The following is an 18,805-nucleotide window of genomic DNA, read 5'->3' as shown; positions in this document are numbered from 1 at the left end:
TGATTGAGTGTAGTCTGGCCCAGAAGTGGGAAGGTCAACGGAAAGGCTCTGGAGCAACGAACCGCCCTTGCTGTCTCTGCCTGGCCGGTTCCCCTCTTTCCACTGGGATTCTCTGCCTCTAACCCTATTACAGGGGCTGAGTCACTGGCTTACTGGGGCTCTCTCATGCCGTCCCTGGAAGGGGTGCGTCACCTGAGTGGGTTGATTCACTGATGTGGTCATCCTGTCTGGGTTGGCGCCCCCCCCTTGGGTTGTGCCATGGCGGAGATCTTTGTGGGCTATACTCAGCCTTGTCTCAGGATGGTAAGTTGGTGGTTGAAGATATCCCTCTAGTGGTGTGGGGGCTGTGCTTTGGCAAAGTGGGTGGGGTTATATCCTTCCTGTTTGGCCCTGTCCGGGGGTGTCCTCGGATGGGGCCACAGTGTCTCCTGACCCCTCCTGTCTCAGCCTCCAGTATTTATGCTGCAGTAGTTTATGTGTCGGGGGCTAGGGTCAGTTTGTTATATCTGGAGTACTTCTCCTGTCCTATTCGGTGTCCTGTGTGAATCTAAGTGTGCGTTCTCTAATTCTCTCCTTCTCTCTTTCTTTCTCTCTCTCGGAGGACCTGAGCCCTAGGACCATGCCCCAGGACTACCTGACATGATGACTCCTTGCTGTCCCCAGTCCACCTGGCCGTGCTGCTGCTCCAGTTTCAACTGTTCTGCCTTATTATTATTCGACCATGCAGGTCATTTATGAACATTTGAACATCTTGGCCATGTTCTGTTATAATCTCCACCCGGCACAGCCCGAAGAGGACTGGCCACCCCACATATGCTCTCTCTAATTCTCTCTTTCTTTCTCTCTCTCGGAGGACCTGAGCCCTAGGACCATGCCCCAGGACTACCTGACATGATGACTCCTTGCTGTCCCCAGTCCACCTGGCCGTGCTGCTGCTCCAGTTTCAACTGTTCTGCCTTATTATTATTCGACCATGCAGGTCATTTATGAACATTTGAACATCTTGGCCATGTTCTGTTATAATCTCCACCCGGCACAGCCCGAAGAGGACTGGCCACCCCACATATGCTCTCTCTAATTCTCTCTTTCTTTCTCTCTCTCGGAGGACCTGAGCCCTAGGACCATGCCCCAGGACTACCTGACATGATGACTCCTTGCTGTCCCCAGTCCACCTGGCCGTGATGCTGCTCCAGTTTCAACTGTTCTGCCTTATTATTATTCGACCATGCTGGTCATTTATGAACATTTGAACATCTTGGCCATGTTCTGTTATAATCTCCACCCGGCACAGCCAGAAGAGGACTGGCCACCCCACATAGTTCCTCTCTAGGTTTCTTCCTAGGTTTTGGCCTTTCTAGGGAGTTTTTCCTAGCCACCGTGCTTCTACACCTGCATTGCTTGCTGTTTGGGGTTTTAGGCTGGGTTTCTGTACAGCACTTTGAGATATCAGCTGATGTACGAAGGGCTATATAAATACATTTGATTTGATTTGATTCATATGGTCAGATGAAACCAAAATATAACTTTTTGGAGGACAAAGAATGCTGAGTTGCATGGGTGGAAACATCATGCTTTGGGGCTGTTCTTCTGCAAAGGGACCAGGACGACTGATCCGTGTAAAGGAAAGAATGAATGGGGCCATGTATGTATCGTGAGATTTTGAGTGAAAACCTCGTTCCATCAGTAAGGGCATTGAAGATGAAATGTGGCTGGGTCATTCAGCATGACAATGATCCCAAACACACCGCACGGGCAACGAAGGAGTGGCTTCGTAAGAAGCATTTCAAGGTCCTGGAGTGGCCTAGCCAGTCTCCAGATCTCAACCCCATAGAAAATCTTTGGAAGGAGTTGAAAGTCTGTGTTGCCCAGAAACAGCCCCAAAACATCACTGCTCTAGAGGAGATCTGCATGGAGGAATGGGCCAAAATACCAGCAACAGTGTGTGAAAACCTTGTGAAGACTTACAGAAAACGTTTGACCTCTGTCATTGCCAACAAAGGGTATATAACAAAGTATTGAGATAAACTTTTGTTATTGACCAAATACTTATTTTCCACCATAATTTGCAAATAAATTAATTAAAAATCCTACAATGTGATTTTCTGGATTTTTTTTCTCATTTTGTCTGTCATAGTTGAAGTGTACCTAATGATGAAAATTACAGGCCTCTCTCATCTTTTTAAGTGGGAGAACTTGCACAATTGGTGGCTGACTAAATACTTTTTTGCCCCACTGTATATACAGAAGTAAACTCAGCCAAAAAAGAAATGACCCTTTTTCAGGACCCTGTCTTTCAAGGATCATTTGTAAAAATCCAAATAACTTCACAGATCTTCATTGTAAAGGGTTTAAAGACTGTTTCCCATGCTTGTTCAATGAACCATGAACAATTAATGAACATGCACCTGTGGAACAGTCATTAAGACACTAACAGCTTACTTAGGACACTTACTTACAGCTTAAAATTAGGACACTTAAGAGGCCTTCCTACTGACTCTGAAAAACACCAAAAGAAAGTTGCCCAGGGTCCCTGCTCATTTACGTGAACGTGCCTTAGGCATGCTGCAAGGAGGCATGAGGACTGCAGATGTGATCAAGGCAATAAATTGCAATGTCCGTACTGTGAAACGCCTAAGAGAGCGCTGTAGGGAGACAGGATGGACAGCTGATCGTCCTCGCAGAGGCAGACCACGTGTAACAACACCTGCACAGGATCGGTACATCCGAACATCACACATGCGCGACATGTACAGGATGGCAGCAACAACTGCCCGAGGAACACCAGGAACGCACAATCCCTCCATCAGTGCTCAGACTGTCCGCAATAGGCTGAGAGAGGCTGGACTGAGGGCTTGTAGGCCTGTTGTAAGGCAGGTCCTCACCAGACAAAAGTGCTCTTCACTGACGAGTCGTGGTTTTGTCTCACCAGGGGTGATGGTCGGATTCGCGTTTATCATCAAAGGAATGAGCGTTACACAGAGGCCTGTACTCTGGAGCGAGATCGATTTGGAGGTGGAGGGTCTGGAGAGGTATGTCACAGCATCATCGGACTGAGCTTGTTGTAAATTGCAGGAAATCTCAACGCTGTGCGTTACAGGGAAGACATCCTCCTACCTCATGTGGTACCCTTCCTGCAGGCTCATCCTGACATGACCCTCCAGCATGACAATGCCACCAGCCATACTGCTCGTTCAGTGAGAGGATGTTTCTTTTTTTTTTTTTTTTTGTTTATGTGGATACCACTTCAAATGAGTGTATTCGGCTATTTTGGCCACACCCGCTGCTGACAGGTGTATAAAATCGAGCACAGAGCCATGCAATCTCCACAGACAAAAATTGGCAGTAGAATGGCCTTACTGAAGAGCTCAGTGACTTTGAACTTGGCACCGTCATAGGATGCCACCTTTCCAACAAGTCAGTTTGTCAAATTTCTGCTCTGCTAGAGCTGCTCAACTGTAAGTGCTGTTATTGTGACGTGGAAATGTCTAGGAGCAACAACGGCTCATCCACGAAGTGGTAGGCCACACAAGCTTACAGAACAGGATCGCCAAGTGCTGAAGCGCATAAAGATTGTCTGTCCTCAGTTGCAACACTCACTACTGAGTTCCATACTGCCTCTGGAAGCAACGTTAGCACAATAACTGTGTACCGGGAACTTCATGAAATGGTTTTACAAATGGTTGAGCAGCCGCACACAAGCCTAAGATCCCCATGTGCAATGCCAAGCATCGGGTGGAGTGATGTAAAGCTCGCTGCCAATGGACTCTGGAGCAGTGGAAACACGTTCTCTGGAGTGATGAATCACACTTCATCATCTGGCAGTCCGACGGACGAATCTGGGTTTGGCGGATGCCAGGAGAACGCTACCTGCCCAAGTGCATAGTGCCAACTGTAAAGTTTGGTGGAGGAGGAATAATAGTCTGGGGCTGTTTTTCATGGTTCTGGATAAATCCCTGAGTTACAGTGAAGGGAAATATTAACACTATAGCATACAATAACATTCTAGATGATTCTGTACTTCCAACTTTTTGGCAACAGTTTGGGGAAGGCCATTTCCTGTTTCAGCATGACAATGCCCTCGTGCACTAAGCAAGGTCCATACAGAAATTATTTGTCAAGATCAGTGTGGAAGAAATTGACTGGCCTGCACAGAGACCTGACCTCAACCTCATCAAACACCTTTGGGATGAATTGGAATGCCGACTGTGAGCCAGGCCTAATCAGCCAACATCAATGCCCGACCTCCCTAATGCTCTTATGGCTAAATGGAAGTAAGTCCTCACAGAAATGTTCCAACATATAGTGGAAAGCTTTCCTAGAAGAGTGGAGGCTGTTATAGCAGGAAAGAGGGTACCAACTCTATATTATTGCCCAAGACATTGCAATGAGATGTTCAATGAGCAGGTGTCCACATACTTTTGGTCATGTAGTGTATATATTTGCGTTTTATTATTGTAGTAAACATAGGCCTATGTTGTTTTTCTTATCAACAACAACAGTAGCAGCATATGCCTTAATTGCAGGTTTATGAATAGTTCTATAAACTGCATGGGAAAAGAAAATAGCTTAAGTGAAATGGTACTAGTATTTTGGTCAAACTAATTCAGTAAAATCCAATGAGCCGAGGCTTAAAGAGCGGGTTAAACGGTTGGGTGCTGCTGATGATGACAGTCAGAAGTACAGGGCTAGTAGGCTTGTTTTCATTGATAAGAGTATTCATGGCCGGGCAGTCATAGGGGGCTCGCTGCAGGTGCAACGCTGAGTCATTACACTGCGACTGACGCACTAGGTCTTAACCGTGTACCTAGAGATAGTGAACACAGCTCTGCAGTTTACACCACAATAATATCATATTTGATTAACCCTGTAAGTGACGCTATTTGTGAGAACTATGGGCATGCCTACTCCTATGAGAGACTTGTAATTCTGGTGTTGTAATTCTGGTCTCTCTTCGAAACTATACAGTCAAAACATACATATTGGATACGTATCAATAAAGTATTGTATTGAATCAACATTATTTGTTCAGATACGTAAACATGAGCTGAGCAGAAACAGCGCGATGTGTGAATCGAAAGTAGCTAAAAGTAGCTGCCAGCTCCACTCTTGGTTAAACGGGAGCTGTCCACTCGCGAGTGGTGCTGAAACGAGGGAAGGAAGCGCCCAATGTGTCCATCACGAACTTCAGTGGCACAAAGATGCAATTCTATGACCCTGCATACAATGGGCCCATTTCGCGAAAGTAAAGCATTTCATAATCAAAATGACCCTCTCAAAGGCGAGAGGACCCACATATGTATGTCAAAAGGCGTGAGATGTCGATTCTCCTTATCGCTGATAAAACCGTGATAAAAGGGAAAGCATTATTCAAATGCTTGATCTGGGGAGTCATAGAGGCGGATATGTCTCGAGTGAGCATGCTTGAGGTTTTAGCACACTTTGCTCAAGGTGACATTCCATTACTGAGTCCATCACACACCCCGGCAGTCCTGTCAGTCAAGGATCTAGAGCACAGCCGGCCACGACGCTAACATCTGCTCGAAACAAGCCATATTTTAATTTAGCCCCACGGTAAATAGCCTAGTAATTGGCGTGATTTAATAATGTTGGGTTAAGATTAGCATATTGTTCTGAATGAGATCGATGCGAGGCTTGGTTGGTTATCCCAGACATTCAACAGAGGGCTGTTGTTTACAACCTTGAAAGGACACGATATCATCGCTATTCATAAAGCCTATACCTTGCCAAAAAGCTTTGCGCTCAGGTTGTCTTTGAAATATACTAAAAAGCACGACTAAAAAAACTGTCTTTGTTAATTTCCTATTGTTGAATGAAAATCACTACATAGATGGGTTCCATTCAATAAAATGTAATCGAAATGTATAGTCTAAAATACCAGCCAGAACAGGTGGGCCAAAATGGGTTATTATGTCTGGTTTATAACAACTAATGACAATAGACTGTGTTGCACAATGCACATTGATAATAGGCATTCTACTTCTGGGCCCCTGGATTCTCATTATAACTTGTTGATGGTGCTATGGGGCCAAACAAAGGCCCTCCATGACAATGCCAACATGCACACTCACAGATACCAACCGCAGCACTTAACCCTTACCTGAAATCACTGTAGGGGTGGATAATCCAATTGCCCGCTGATTTAACCCGCTCTTGCTCCCTCTCCACCGCCTTTTGACTCCCATACATACGTAAGGAGAATTTGTTAACTCCAGGTTGCAGCATGGCACTGAATTGTCGCTGCATGAAGGTGCTTCCGCCGGGCTCGGCATCCTCGGTCTGGATCTGGGGTCCCTCCTCGGGCTTCTGGAAGGTGACAGAATTCCTGGGCTGCTGGGTCGTCTGGGTCTGGGTCGAGCCATGCAGCGATGAGGAGGCTTTCCTGCTCGGCGCGTTGGAGAAGGACACCCTGGAGTCTTTTTTCTCGGGGACGCCGGTGGAAACCGGGGTGATGCCGGGGTTTGCGCCCACTTCCCCATGGCCCTGCGTGGTGGAGATTGTCATGGAGCCATCCATGCTGGCCCTGGCTGAGTTACAGGCACCACGCCTAAGGGTCCCTCCGTCTTCGGCCCTACCCGCCCCGGCAGTCTTGTTGGAGATGATCGAGCGCAGGCTCCCGGTCCCGGAGTCCCTCCTGCATTCTCCGTTTTTGTTGCATTTCATTCTTGAAATTGGAGCGGTGCTGTTGCAACCATCACCTGCTGCCGCATTTAAAACCTCGAGTGTGACGGCGGCTCTAGACGTCTCCGCCCCTGCCACTCTGTTGGTCTCGCCGCGCCCGGCATTATCTCCCAGACACGTTGTGGTATCAATCGCTTTGGATGCTACAGTGGGCTCAGTGGCAGCAGGCGCGTTCTCCGTTTGCAGTAGGCTGGGCTCGTTGTTTGTAGAGTTATTTCTGGTAGCCGTGGCCACGGCTCCCCCTCCTGGCGTAAAGTTCTTCATTCTGATGCTACCTCCTCCGCCTCCACCACCACCGCTACTGCTGTTCCCCCCGGCTCGGCGCAGCCGCGGATGCTGAAACTTGGACTCCTCCTCACCATCCTCCACCTCGTCCATGATTGCGTTGCTGGCCACGACGAGCTGCTTCACACTTGGGAAGCTCTGACTGGCAGCAGCAGCGGGGACAGAGTCAACACAATTGCCGCTGTTGCTGCTCCTACAATTGGACGCGGCAGCTTTGGGCGCGCTGATGTGACTACATCCGCTTCCGCCCGCAGCCTTCTTTTTCATGGTCGCCTTCTTGTCCATGGGCATGTCAAATTGTGCCTCCATTTATCTTTAGAGAAAACCAATCAGGAACAAAGGAGAGGGGAGAGAGAGAAAGGAGAGAGAGGGAGGGTGGACGTGACTTCTTTGCAAACTTTACAAGAGCAGGTATCTGTGGCTGTGCTCACTTTCAGAGATCATGTAAGCATCGCTTCAAGATAGTTTCCCTTTTATCACATATAATACAAATTTGATGGCAGTTGCTCTGTGATTAAGTCACATTCGACAAAAGATACTGTAAACCTTAGGCCTTATTTAATTAACCTGCAATGAAATTCTAATCAATCAAACTTCCCAAATATTCAACAAGCTTTCAGCTAAAATCATAATGTGGAGTCCTTTAGGGTCAATGACTCACAGCATTCAAAAGCTATATTAAAACGTCATAATGAACCAATGATATATTTTTTAAGGGTGTTTTCAATGACAATATGTCAAACAGGCGTGTAGCCCCCTCTAGTGTCCATACAGGTGGAATACATTGAAAGAGACCTCAAAGTGATACTAGTATTTTTCCTTTACCTCAACTCATCTGCACTGATGAGACGGTGAACTCCCACAGTAACAGCAACTTTCCAATAGGCATCCATAACTTTCAGGGAATGGAAATCAAGAGATAAGGGGAGGAGGCCGTCTGGGTCGAGCCGTGCATCTTTTATAAGCATGTCCTTGAATCTAAATATTTGGGTTTTCATTAAAGATTATCTTCAAAGATACAGCTTTCATCTTACACCAAGCTTTCCAAGAAGAGGGGTACAGTCACCCAGACCTTAGATTAGGATATCAGTGAACAGATACATAGCGTTCGCAGGCACCAAATGATTCTTTCTGGTAGGATTACATTCTATCTCCAGTTATAGCCTGATGTTACCACCATCAACAGAACCATATAACTTATTGTAACCACACTATTATTTCAGGACTACTTTACAAACAATGTTCAATCCATCTCAAATTGTATCCAAGCATTGAGCTGAGCTGAGCACGTATTGCATTTAATCAATCATACAGTGTTCAAACCAGACCAACAGTAGGATACTAAGGAACAGCTCTGAAAAAGGACCCCAACTCCTGATCTGATAGTAGACAAGGATGCCTTTGAGGGAGATCAATGGTTAGGGAAAAAGTGGCCAGTATTTCTTTATTGCCAAGTCTGCTATATCCAGAGCAATGTATTCAAAGTGTTGGGACCATACAAATAGAAGCAATAGAACAGGCATCCCCATTCAAGTCAATGATGGCATAATGGGTGGACTGGAGGCCATTGCAAGTGTACCCATAGGAGCAAAGCAGTAACTAAAATCAGGAACTAAAAGCAAGAAGTGTACCCATCAATATGTGCTGTGATTTTTGATTCAACTCAACTCATCCAGGCTGTATCATAACTGGCCGTGATTGGGAGTCCCATAGTCCCATTGGCAGGTTTAGGCTGTCACTCTCAAGTGCTCGCGCGGTGGCTACCTAGAGTTACGTTAGCTTTTAGCAGTTGTGTGTCGTGGACCTTTTGGTTATGGATCCCTTCAACAGTTTAGAGCCTGTGATATCTGTTCCTGTTGGTCTAAAGAGGAACTCTTCAAAAAAAAAAGAGAATGAACAGGAGAGACAAGATCTAGCGACGGAAAACAATAATGGGCTATACTGGCTGCAAACAATGAGCTGTGTCACTCAAGAATCAATCCATCCTTGACCAGCACATTAATTGTGACATACTTTCAATGTTCTTATTATTCCTAAAATCCTTCCCTAAAGTGTAGGCTATATAATCAAACTCAAAAAACTTCCCTTGATTTATCCATCAAAAAAACTGTAAAATCCCCATTATAAAAAAATTAAAGTTGCTTAAAAGTCCTTAAGGAAAACACACATGGTAAGAACTGCTCCCTCTGGATACAATAAATCAGCTAGGTGATATTTGCACAATATAGTTGATTATTTTTAACATTTATTTAAGTATAGCTACTTTATTACAAGTAACGTTTAAAACCCAATCAGGATACTATTGTTCTGTTGTTTGGGGTGGATATATGATGTTTTGCCCCAAAAACATGATTATTTGTCTCTCTAAAATAAAATAACCTTGCAATATATTTCAAACAAAATAATGTCTGTCTTTCCACTAGCCTATGTCATGGTAAGATGGGAAAATAATTGCCCTCTCTCTTTCACAAGATGTGTTTTTAATTCATGTCAATTTACCAGCATCCCCCCCCCAAAATTATATATCATGTTTTGGAACATAACTTCATATATAACCTGATATTTTACCTTCTACTTTGAGACCTTGCTCTTCTGTTACAGTATCAATGGGACCTGCATGAGAGGACACACACACACACAGTCTTCATAATCACTGCCGCTGATCGCACACACTCTGTGTCAATGACATTCAGAGGTTGTCTGCAATCACTGAACTTGTCTCATGCAGCGATACTAAACTAAGTTTCCCTGCGGTCATTTAGGTTATCGTGTTCCAAGTCTCCTTGCCGCAGGTCTCTTACCTTTTCACAGTGACGCTGTCTGTGAGATGCCGGGTCCAGTCTGAGCTGCAAGACAGTGTCTCTCGCTCTGCAGAGGCTGCCTGCCTCAATTCCACTTCCTGGTATAGTATGACGCTCTGGATTCATTTGCATAAAAGGCAGAGTTCCAAAAATAATAATTGATCTTGGAAGAGATCCAACGAGATCTGAGGAATCCCAGAGAGAGACAGAATGGAAGGCTGGTTGAGCAGATTCTGCTGTGGGGTGGTCTGGTGGGACTGACCTGGAAGCAGTGTCAACATTCATCATTGTTGTGTGAGAATTTGAAGTTGCAGCTATAACCACTGACACAAGGTCAGCTATTCTTTCAACCTTCTATGGTTTAGGTTCAAACTGGGGTTAGGGTAATCTGGTCTCAGGTCTGTGGTTAAGGTCAACATCAAGCTAAAACCCCAGCTACCTTTTAAATGACAATGACAATGACATAACTTTTCTCCTTAACCCTTCTGACACCCAGGTGGTGACACACATCTCTGCGTGCCTGGCAGACTTCTCAGCTTGGATGTCAGCCCACCACATCAAGCTCAACCTCAAACAAAACGGAGATGCTCTTCCTCCCGGGAAAGACTTGCCCGCTCCAAGACCTCTCCACCACGGGTGACAACTACACGGTGGCTCCTTCCCAGAGTGCAAAGAAACTTGGTGTGACCCTGGACAACACCCTGTCATTCTCTGCAAACACCAAAGCAGTGACTCGCTCCTGCAGGTTTATGCTCTACACAGGGGTCCCCAAACTTTTTCCTGTGAGGGCCACATAACTTTTCCCTTCTCTGATGGGGGGCCGGTGTCAGTTTGTAACAGAAAAAGTGTGACGATCGTAGGGGAGCTTAAAAAATTTATTGTTTTCCAGAAAGCCACACATAACCAAATAACCCTTTCCAGGTTCTTTACAGAAAAAAAGTCATGAAACAAATAATAACACTATTAAAGAAATAAATAATAACTAAATAACCCTCTCTGAGTTCTTCACAGAAAAAACAGGAAATAAATAATAACTAAATAACTCTCTCTGGGTTCTTCATAGAAAAAAAAGCCATGGAACATTAACTTTCTGTCGTGCCATGCACAATCTTAACAGATAAAAGTTCAGCTCAGTTGTCAGAGCAGAATCTCTCTGACACATATGAGCAGTCTCTTAAAGTTCTTGTGTTCCTTCCTTATAATCCTTTTGTAGGTTCCAGTAGGCTTGTAGACACCGCTGTTTGCAGCTCTCTCTCATCAACTTCCCTGTGAAAACCACAAAAGAAGCAGGTTGAGAAACTGAACTAAGTGATACAGCACCTACACAGCACAATACATTTCACTACGAGTATGGTTGTAAAGATGGATTTTATCCCAGTAGATTTTATTATGATTATATTTGTTTATGCTCAGAATGACTCATTCAAGTCAGAAAAGTGAGCTTACCTATGTATGTTCATCAGTGTGAACTGTGGGCCTGCATCTGGCTGGTGAGAAGTTGAATATCAGGTTCCATTCTAGTTTACAGCCAGTCTCAAGCACTGATGCAAATGTTCATCTGTCAATCTTGATCTCATCGGGGTTTTCAGCAGTTTCATGCGAGAAAAGGTTTTCTCGCAGATATACGTGCTGCCAAAAACTGTGGACATTTTCATTGCGTGTTTTTTGATGTTTGGATATGTGTCGTTTGGGAGGGCGGCATAGAAGTCAATGAGACTGTTGGGCTTGAATGCGTATTTCAGAACATCACAGTTCTGTAACTCAGCCAACTCAAACTGATATGAAGGCTGGGAATAAAAATGAGCAGTTGCGCTGTGTCTTGCACGTCCGTGCTCTCATCCAGTGCTAATGAAAAAAAGTCAAATTCTTTCGTCTTCTGCTGCAGCTGGGCATATACATTACTCCCGATTTTCTTCAACGCGTCTGGTGATTGTACTCGCCGACAGACTTACGGCATTAAATGCATCTTTCTTCTCGGGACACACCTCCTCCGCGACAGCATCCATACATTTCTTAACAAACTCTCCGTCAGTGAAAGGCTTACCGCTTCTTGCTATCAGTTTAGCAACCCGAAAGCTGTCCCGAACGGATGCCTGGTTCAGCTGAGCTTGGCGTACAAATGTATTCTGCTGAGATAGTAGTCCACTTTTTAGCTTTGAGAGTTTGTCTGCTCGTATTTGGCCTTGCAAGCTATCGTACTTGTCTTTGTGACGGGATTCATAGTGTCGGCGAAGATTGTATTCTTTGAATACCGCCACCGTCTCTTGACAGATGAGACAAACAGCCTTTTCTTTGCATTGAACAAAAAAAAATCGTTTGTCCACTGCAAGTTAAATACCCTGCATTCTGAATCAATTTTTCTCTTACCTAACCTTTTCGCCATTATTCCGTTCTCTCTTTGACAGGGCCGGGCCTAGGATTTTTTTTCTGGAGGCCAAATAGGAAAAAAATTCGATAGCGTCTCTGGTATTGTTCAGAGGGCCGGGCCAAATGTGCTGACGGGCCGTATCCGGCCCGCGGGCCGTAGTTTGGTGACCACTGCTCTACAACATCCGTAGATTATGACCTTTCCTCACACAGGAAGCGGCGCAGGCTCTAATCCATGCACTTGTCAGTTCCCGTATACACTACTGCAGTTCTCTGTTGGCTGGGCTCCCTACTTATGCCATCAAACCCCTGCGAGTTATCCAGAATGCTGCAGTCCGCCTGGATTTCAACCTTCCTAAGTTCTCCCATGTCACCCGCTCCTCTGCACACTCCACTAGCTTCCTGTCGAAGCTCACATCATCTTCAAGACCCTAGTGCTTACCTACAGAGCAGAAAGGGGAACCGCACCTCCTTATCTTCATGCTATACTCAAACCCTACATCCTAACCCAAGCACTCTGTTCTGCCACCTCTGGTCTCTAGGCCCTTCCACCCCTACTGGAGGGCAGCTCCCGCTCAGCCCAGTCAAAGCTCTTCTCGGTCCTGGCACCCCAATGGTGGAACATGCTTCCCTCTAGCCAGGACAGTGGAGTCCCTGATCATAAATTCTTTGTTGAGGGAAAGTGTACATGATACGATTGTGATGTGTTGTTTCACCTACCTATCTTAAGATGAATGCACGAATTGTAAGTCTGCTAAATGACTAAAACGTCAAATGTAAATGAAGACTGGTCATAACATATTCATAGAGTAACAATAAACATGTCAGTCATGTGCAGGAAAGGGTTTAGTGAGAGGAACACAAGAATAATGCTTTACACTTCTCTATCCTCCTCCACCTCCTGTTCTTCTCAGGAAGCCAATCAGATGACGGTGTGGATAACACCAGGCCAGGGTGGTCTCTTTCTCTCTATTTTTGTTCTTTTCCCCACCCCTTTCTTCTTTCTCTCATTTCCCACCTCCAAACACACACACACACACACACACACACACACACAGAGAGAGAGAAAGATAAGGCTGCTCTAAATGGGTCATAATGAGTTTAGCCTGATAGGGCTGCAGCAGTAGAGAGGAGAGCTACAGTTTACACAGATGAGTCTCACCAGCAGGACTGATAAGGACATGACTTGGGTGGGGGGGGTCTTCACACACTAAAACATACTTTAATCTTTATCGACACATTGCTTGGTCTGAAATAACATTGAAATGTTCCCATGATCCCTTCAGGGACAATAGGTGCAAGCCTAGGGGTAGCGGTTAGGGGAATATTTACGCTGGGCCACAAGAACACACAAAATACACTGTACTATGCACATAAAGAGTCAACAGTACAACGTCAGGTACCATCTTTGAAAAGGCGATAAAATACGCATAGTGAAAAGGAGGGTGCATTGGGCAGGGTGAGAAGTGTTAAATGGCCACATGTTTCCAGAGGCTGCGGCCTAGGACATCACTCTTCCTCCATTTCCTCCTTCAGGACAAGGCTCCTGAGGGAGCAGAGCTATGATTGGCTCCATGGTTGAGCTCATAATTAAGCCATGTTGATTGGGTTACTAATCAGCATGCTGTAACAGTGTTCTGCAGCATGGCAACACTTAGCAAATATTGTATAATGGATTCACATAATGGTCACGTTCCACTGCTTAGACTTTGCCAGACCTTTCAACGCCTGGATAGGTATTTTACCTATCAGTTTACCACATCATATGTTATAGCAATCTGTCAGTCGATGACAGTCGATGACATGGCACGCAACCATTGGTTGATGCATGCAACGTCTAAGCGGTGGAATGCGACCATTGCCTGGCTTAAGGCCATTGATATGTAATATAGTTCAGGCCCCTGATGGGTTGCTTCAAACCTTCCTTGAAGTGACTAACTACTGAGGTGAAATTACCTTATTTGTGCTACTGTACTTTCACCTATCGGGAATAATCCGTGAGAATGGATGGAAGCAGGGAGGGTGCGTTTCTAAAGTATTGGAACAAGGCACTCGATTCCAGACAGCTCACATTTCACCAATCAAAAAACATTCTAGACTCTTCCAGAAGAAAACTATTTCTACTAATACTGTAGTAGTGCTATGATCAAAACTGCAGTATAGTCCAGTTTTGATATTTTATTATGCCTTTACCCCAACAACTTAGAACAGGTTAAAATGCATTGAACTGAAATTCATTGTATGGGATATTCAAGGAGGAAACATACAGTAGTGAGAACTTGCTTTCCATTTTAGAAAGACATAGTAAGATAATCTTGTCAATTGATAGCCTACAAGAAATGAGAGAATACCAAAACTTTTGAAAAATGCAGATAAACTGAGACTAATGTGAGAATCACAATATGAGCCTTAAAATGACTGTTCAGAGATGCAATACTATTTTTTCTCAGTAGTAATTTCCCAAAAGTCACATTCTTGAAACCAAACAAAATGTTGCGCAAAACAAAAAGTACAAATAAATAATCCTAAAATCAGATGCATACACTCAGTTCTCTCTAAGATTTAGTTGACTGTACAGTGGTTGACCTGCTTGTTTATGTTCTTAATATGAATACCTCTATGTACACATCTCTCTCTCCTTCGGCATGGAAGTCTGTAAACACCACAGTTGAGTGTAAAAAAAATAAAAATAATCCCTTTTAAATATAAAATGTTTCCCCATCTTGTGGCAGGAAGTCAAATCGAAGTCCATTCCGGTTCAAGCGCACTCTCAGTTCTTCTGTGGATACTATTATACCTCAGCCTGTGCTCATCATCCTCTTCCCCCAGTTTCATTTTAGTCTTCACTCCTTCCCTTAACAGAAGCATCGTAACAGGAACAGTGCCAGCGTCCACTCCAGTTCACACACTCATGGGGAGGAATGATTTGTGTTCAAAGTTCACAATAAAAAGGGGGGTAAAATAAACGTTTTGTTTTTATTGCAGGGTTTGGAACCGACATTATTTTTCAATTGTTTCGTTCTGAACAGAACCATTATTTTTTTCATTCTGAAGAGTTCTGAAATGGTTCAAACACCAAAACAGTACTGGTTTATATCGTTCCTTTCTGTTCCTTTTTAAGCATCTTAAATATATATTTATAATTTGCTCAACATTAAATTACTAATCAGTGTGGATACAGCAGCTTGCTGTGGAGCGGGTTACCGATTTAATTTGTACAGGAAGGTCGTTAAGAGCAAATTGTATTTCGTCATAACAGCATGGTTTAATCATAATTAAAGACAAAACATACACACTGAGCTGCCAGTCACAGTGTAGGGTGTAAGATGCAACTGACATTTTGAGGGTGAAGAGAGAGCGAGGCTGGAGGAAGCTTGCCTTGAAATGCTGGGCAACTTGTTATGACATGGATTATCTGAATTAGGCCCACAGAATTATACCTACGGACGAGCGGCTTCTATGGAGGAACCTTCAATGTCTTTGAACCTCCGAGTTGGTTTAAAATTAGACCAGAGCAAACGTTAGCTCGCTAGCTAACAAGCTTGTGTGTACAGAGCAGCATTATAATTAAAAACACATATTTTCTTTTTGTAGTTAATAAAACCAACGTGAAACATGATAACTATAGTATCCTTCATTAGCAGTGAAATAAACACTTGTTACGTCGTCAGTAGGATACAGTAACCTATGCTTCAGAGGGGAGGGGCAGGTAGCCTACACACACGCACTAGCAAAGATTTCCAGCTGGCAGGCAGACGTGAGGGCTTTGTATTGGCGCTTTGTTGCAATTTTTGTGGGACTGGAAAAAAATGCCTGGAACGTGAAAGAACGTTATTAACCGGTTCCCATCCTTTTAAAATAACGGTTCTGTTCCGGAACGGTATAGATCAGTTTCATTTTCGATTCGGGTTCTGTTCCTCAAATAATTTCTTTATTTTCCGGTTTTCAGTTGTGTTCCCTGAACCGGTTTATTGTTTCGCCTCCAGAGTAGAGTCATCTCCCCAGCAGCTTCTCCCAGAGGGCCTAGCAGAGCACTGAGACAGGTGGCCCTCCTGAGCCAGTGGTAGAGTGGGGGTGTAAGTCTGCCTGGGGTGGGGATGAGGTGTTGGTTGTTGCAGGAGGTGTTATTTTGAGGTTTGATGGTGATGGAGGTCTAGGAGTTGTTGGCAGCGTTCTCGTTACTGGGGGAGTTGGAGGAGGATGAAGAGGAGGAGGAAGGGGAGAAGTTCATTCCTGATAGTCCCGGGGGGTCTGTAGCTGTGTTCTGTCCACTGAGACTCTTTCTGCACACTGGACATGTGTCGTGCTGAGGGAGGAAGAGTAGGACACAGACAAAAGAGGTTCAGCTGACATCTGCTTCAATGAGAACACATACATTCACACCACTTCATTTAACTGAATGAAAATGTGGTGTAAACGCAGCCCACATACTTGTTCCAGCCATGGTACTATACAGTCATTGTGAAACAGGTGATTGCACGGAAGTTGCCTGACAGTCTCCCCGACACTGTAGTCTTCTTTGCACACAGGACATTCTAAACTGGAACCTAGAATTAAAGAGAACCAATTTTGTGGTGAAGTATTCCTTTAATATGACCTTTGAACTCTGGGGTTGCTTGATGATTTGTTGACTCACCCACATGTTCCTCTGTGATCTGGATGGTGGGCAGGGTCTTTATCCTCTCTCTGTCAGCAGGAGGAGGACCCGTGTTCTCAAACTGATTCAATAACTACAGGGCAGAGAGGGAAAGTTGTATTATTAGGTTGTGGAAATGTCACCAGCATTTGATGTCATTGCATGTAATTGAATCCCTTGTGAAGTGTAGAGGATTTGGGTATACCTGGGTAATGATAGCATCAAGTCCATTGGCACCCCAAGCATAGTCCATTGGATTTGAGTGTAGCATGCCCCTATCAAGAATATTCCAAGAAATTACTAGAAACACAAAGCAACTAGTATGTTCACAGACACAACATAGAGTATGAGGGTATTTATATAATAACACATACCATGGTCCCATTCCAATGTTTGGAGCCATGGCTGTGGGTGCTATGATTCCATTTACTAGCTGCTGGATGATTCTGCAGAGGGACAATGAGAAACATCTTAGTCATTTCCTGAATTCCTTCCTCAAGGAAACTGAACCATGTCGCTAAACAAGCAAGCATCCTTCCTTTCACATCTCCTCTTAAAAGGGCAAGCAAGCTGTAAAATGTTCCATACCCCTCTAAAGTGGGTACTCCCTCGTGTCTCTGTCCCTGTCGCCGTGGGATGTGTCGTCCCCGTGGTTGCCGGGCACTGTACCGTTGCCGTGATGCCATCTCCCGTTCCCGCCGGTTCTCCGTCTCGCGGTTGTCTTCCGTCGGCATCCCCGTTCGGAGGTCAAAATTCTCATCAAAGATCCCCAGAGAAAACTGTCCGTATCCGGGCGGAAATGTAAACATGTGCTGGTGGTCCATAATCTGAGGGGGGAGGACAAATGGAAAAACATACGGTCACTACCTTGAAGTCCAACCAAGCTGCATAAATTCATGAGGAACAAATGTTGAGTTGAGGAACATATCAGTTCTGTGTCACTAACCTCGAAAGTCGGACGGTTCTGATCGCTGGTGGAGGCAATGGATGTGGACTCATTTTCAGTGCTGGAAAGAAATATCAGAAGTGGTCTCATCTTATCTTCAACTATGAACCAATGTGGGACACGGACAGTACTGTTAATGGAGAATTGCTGCTGAAAGTGTTTCGAACTCTGATAGACAAGCAGATAATACTGTACCTTCTTTCCTCTGATAGCTCTTCAATGAAGCCAGATTCACACTGTGGACAGGTGTAGTCCTGCAGGAAGGCAGAGATAAATCGTATTTATAACATAATCATACATTTGCATCAGTCAGTCTCATACACTTTCATGTTTTTATTTGATCTAAAGCAAAACAAAACAAAAACATACCTATGGAGGCTATGTTAGTACCGGGAATTAAGATCGTTAGCTAACTTCAACCAGATGTGGCTTGAATTTTTTTGTTTTATAATTAAAAGTTGGCTATTGACCTCACACTTTGATCATTTTAACAATAGCTGATGATCTATTCAATGATCCATTGCTAATGGGAGATATTTTATCTCTCTTGGATTCCAAACGAAGCTACCTTTTGAGGGGCTAGGGACCAATGTCCCTGTTTATCTGGCAAGCTGTCAGAATCATGAACAGATAGACACGCTGTCATTGGAAGAGCATTTACTGGTTAGCTTTTTCATTTAGCTAATTTAGCTAGCGCCTCAACTAATCCAACAAGTCACGGAGGCATGGTCTCGGAACACCCTAACAGACAAACTACACGCTATTTTGGTAGCTGGCTAGATTATAAATTAAATCAGCTGTCAAATGACAAAAACACACCTGTCAACGTGAACGTTCTAGCTACAACCCAACGTTTAGCGTCAGCTAGCTGTCACGCTTCAGTCAGAGGCAATCGTGAATGAAATAACGTAAACCCCACTTAGCTGGCCATGGTTTTCTTTTCTAAACGACAAAAACCTCTATGGAATGCTTACCGGGAGACGAGGGTCGATCTCTGCTGAACATTGGTGACAAAAAAAACGACAGGGCCGTAGGGAGCTTCAGCCATCTTCTGATTCTTTACCAGACAAC

The 18,805-nt window shown here is 44.5% G+C and overlaps 1 protein-coding gene and 1 pseudogene across 1 annotated transcript in view; both read right to left on the bottom strand.

Annotated features, from left to right (window-relative positions):
- The window catches only part of LOC115102712 (potassium/sodium hyperpolarization-activated cyclic nucleotide-gated channel 2-like), a 66,076-nt gene extending 58,783 nt beyond the window's left edge, over positions 1–7,293 (bottom strand). The window contains exon 1 of the mRNA XM_029622943.2: positions 6,119–7,293. Within this exon, the coding sequence (XP_029478803.2) occupies positions 6,119–7,293 (1,175 nt within the window). The remainder of the gene's footprint in view (positions 1–6,118) is intronic.
- Positions 7,294–14,287: 6,994 nt separating this feature from the next.
- On the bottom strand, positions 14,288–18,797 carry LOC115102711 (E3 ubiquitin-protein ligase RNF126-like; annotated as a pseudogene).
- Between the last annotated feature and the right edge of the window lie 8 nt (positions 18,798–18,805).

Source organism: Oncorhynchus nerka, linkage group LG20 (genome assembly GCF_034236695.1).
Source record: "Oncorhynchus nerka isolate Pitt River linkage group LG20, Oner_Uvic_2.0, whole genome shotgun sequence".
NCBI classification, from domain to species: Eukaryota; Metazoa; Chordata; class Actinopteri; order Salmoniformes; family Salmonidae; genus Oncorhynchus; species Oncorhynchus nerka.
Note: the sequence above shows the minus strand (reverse complement) of the source record. Positions and strands in the feature narration are given on the sequence as shown.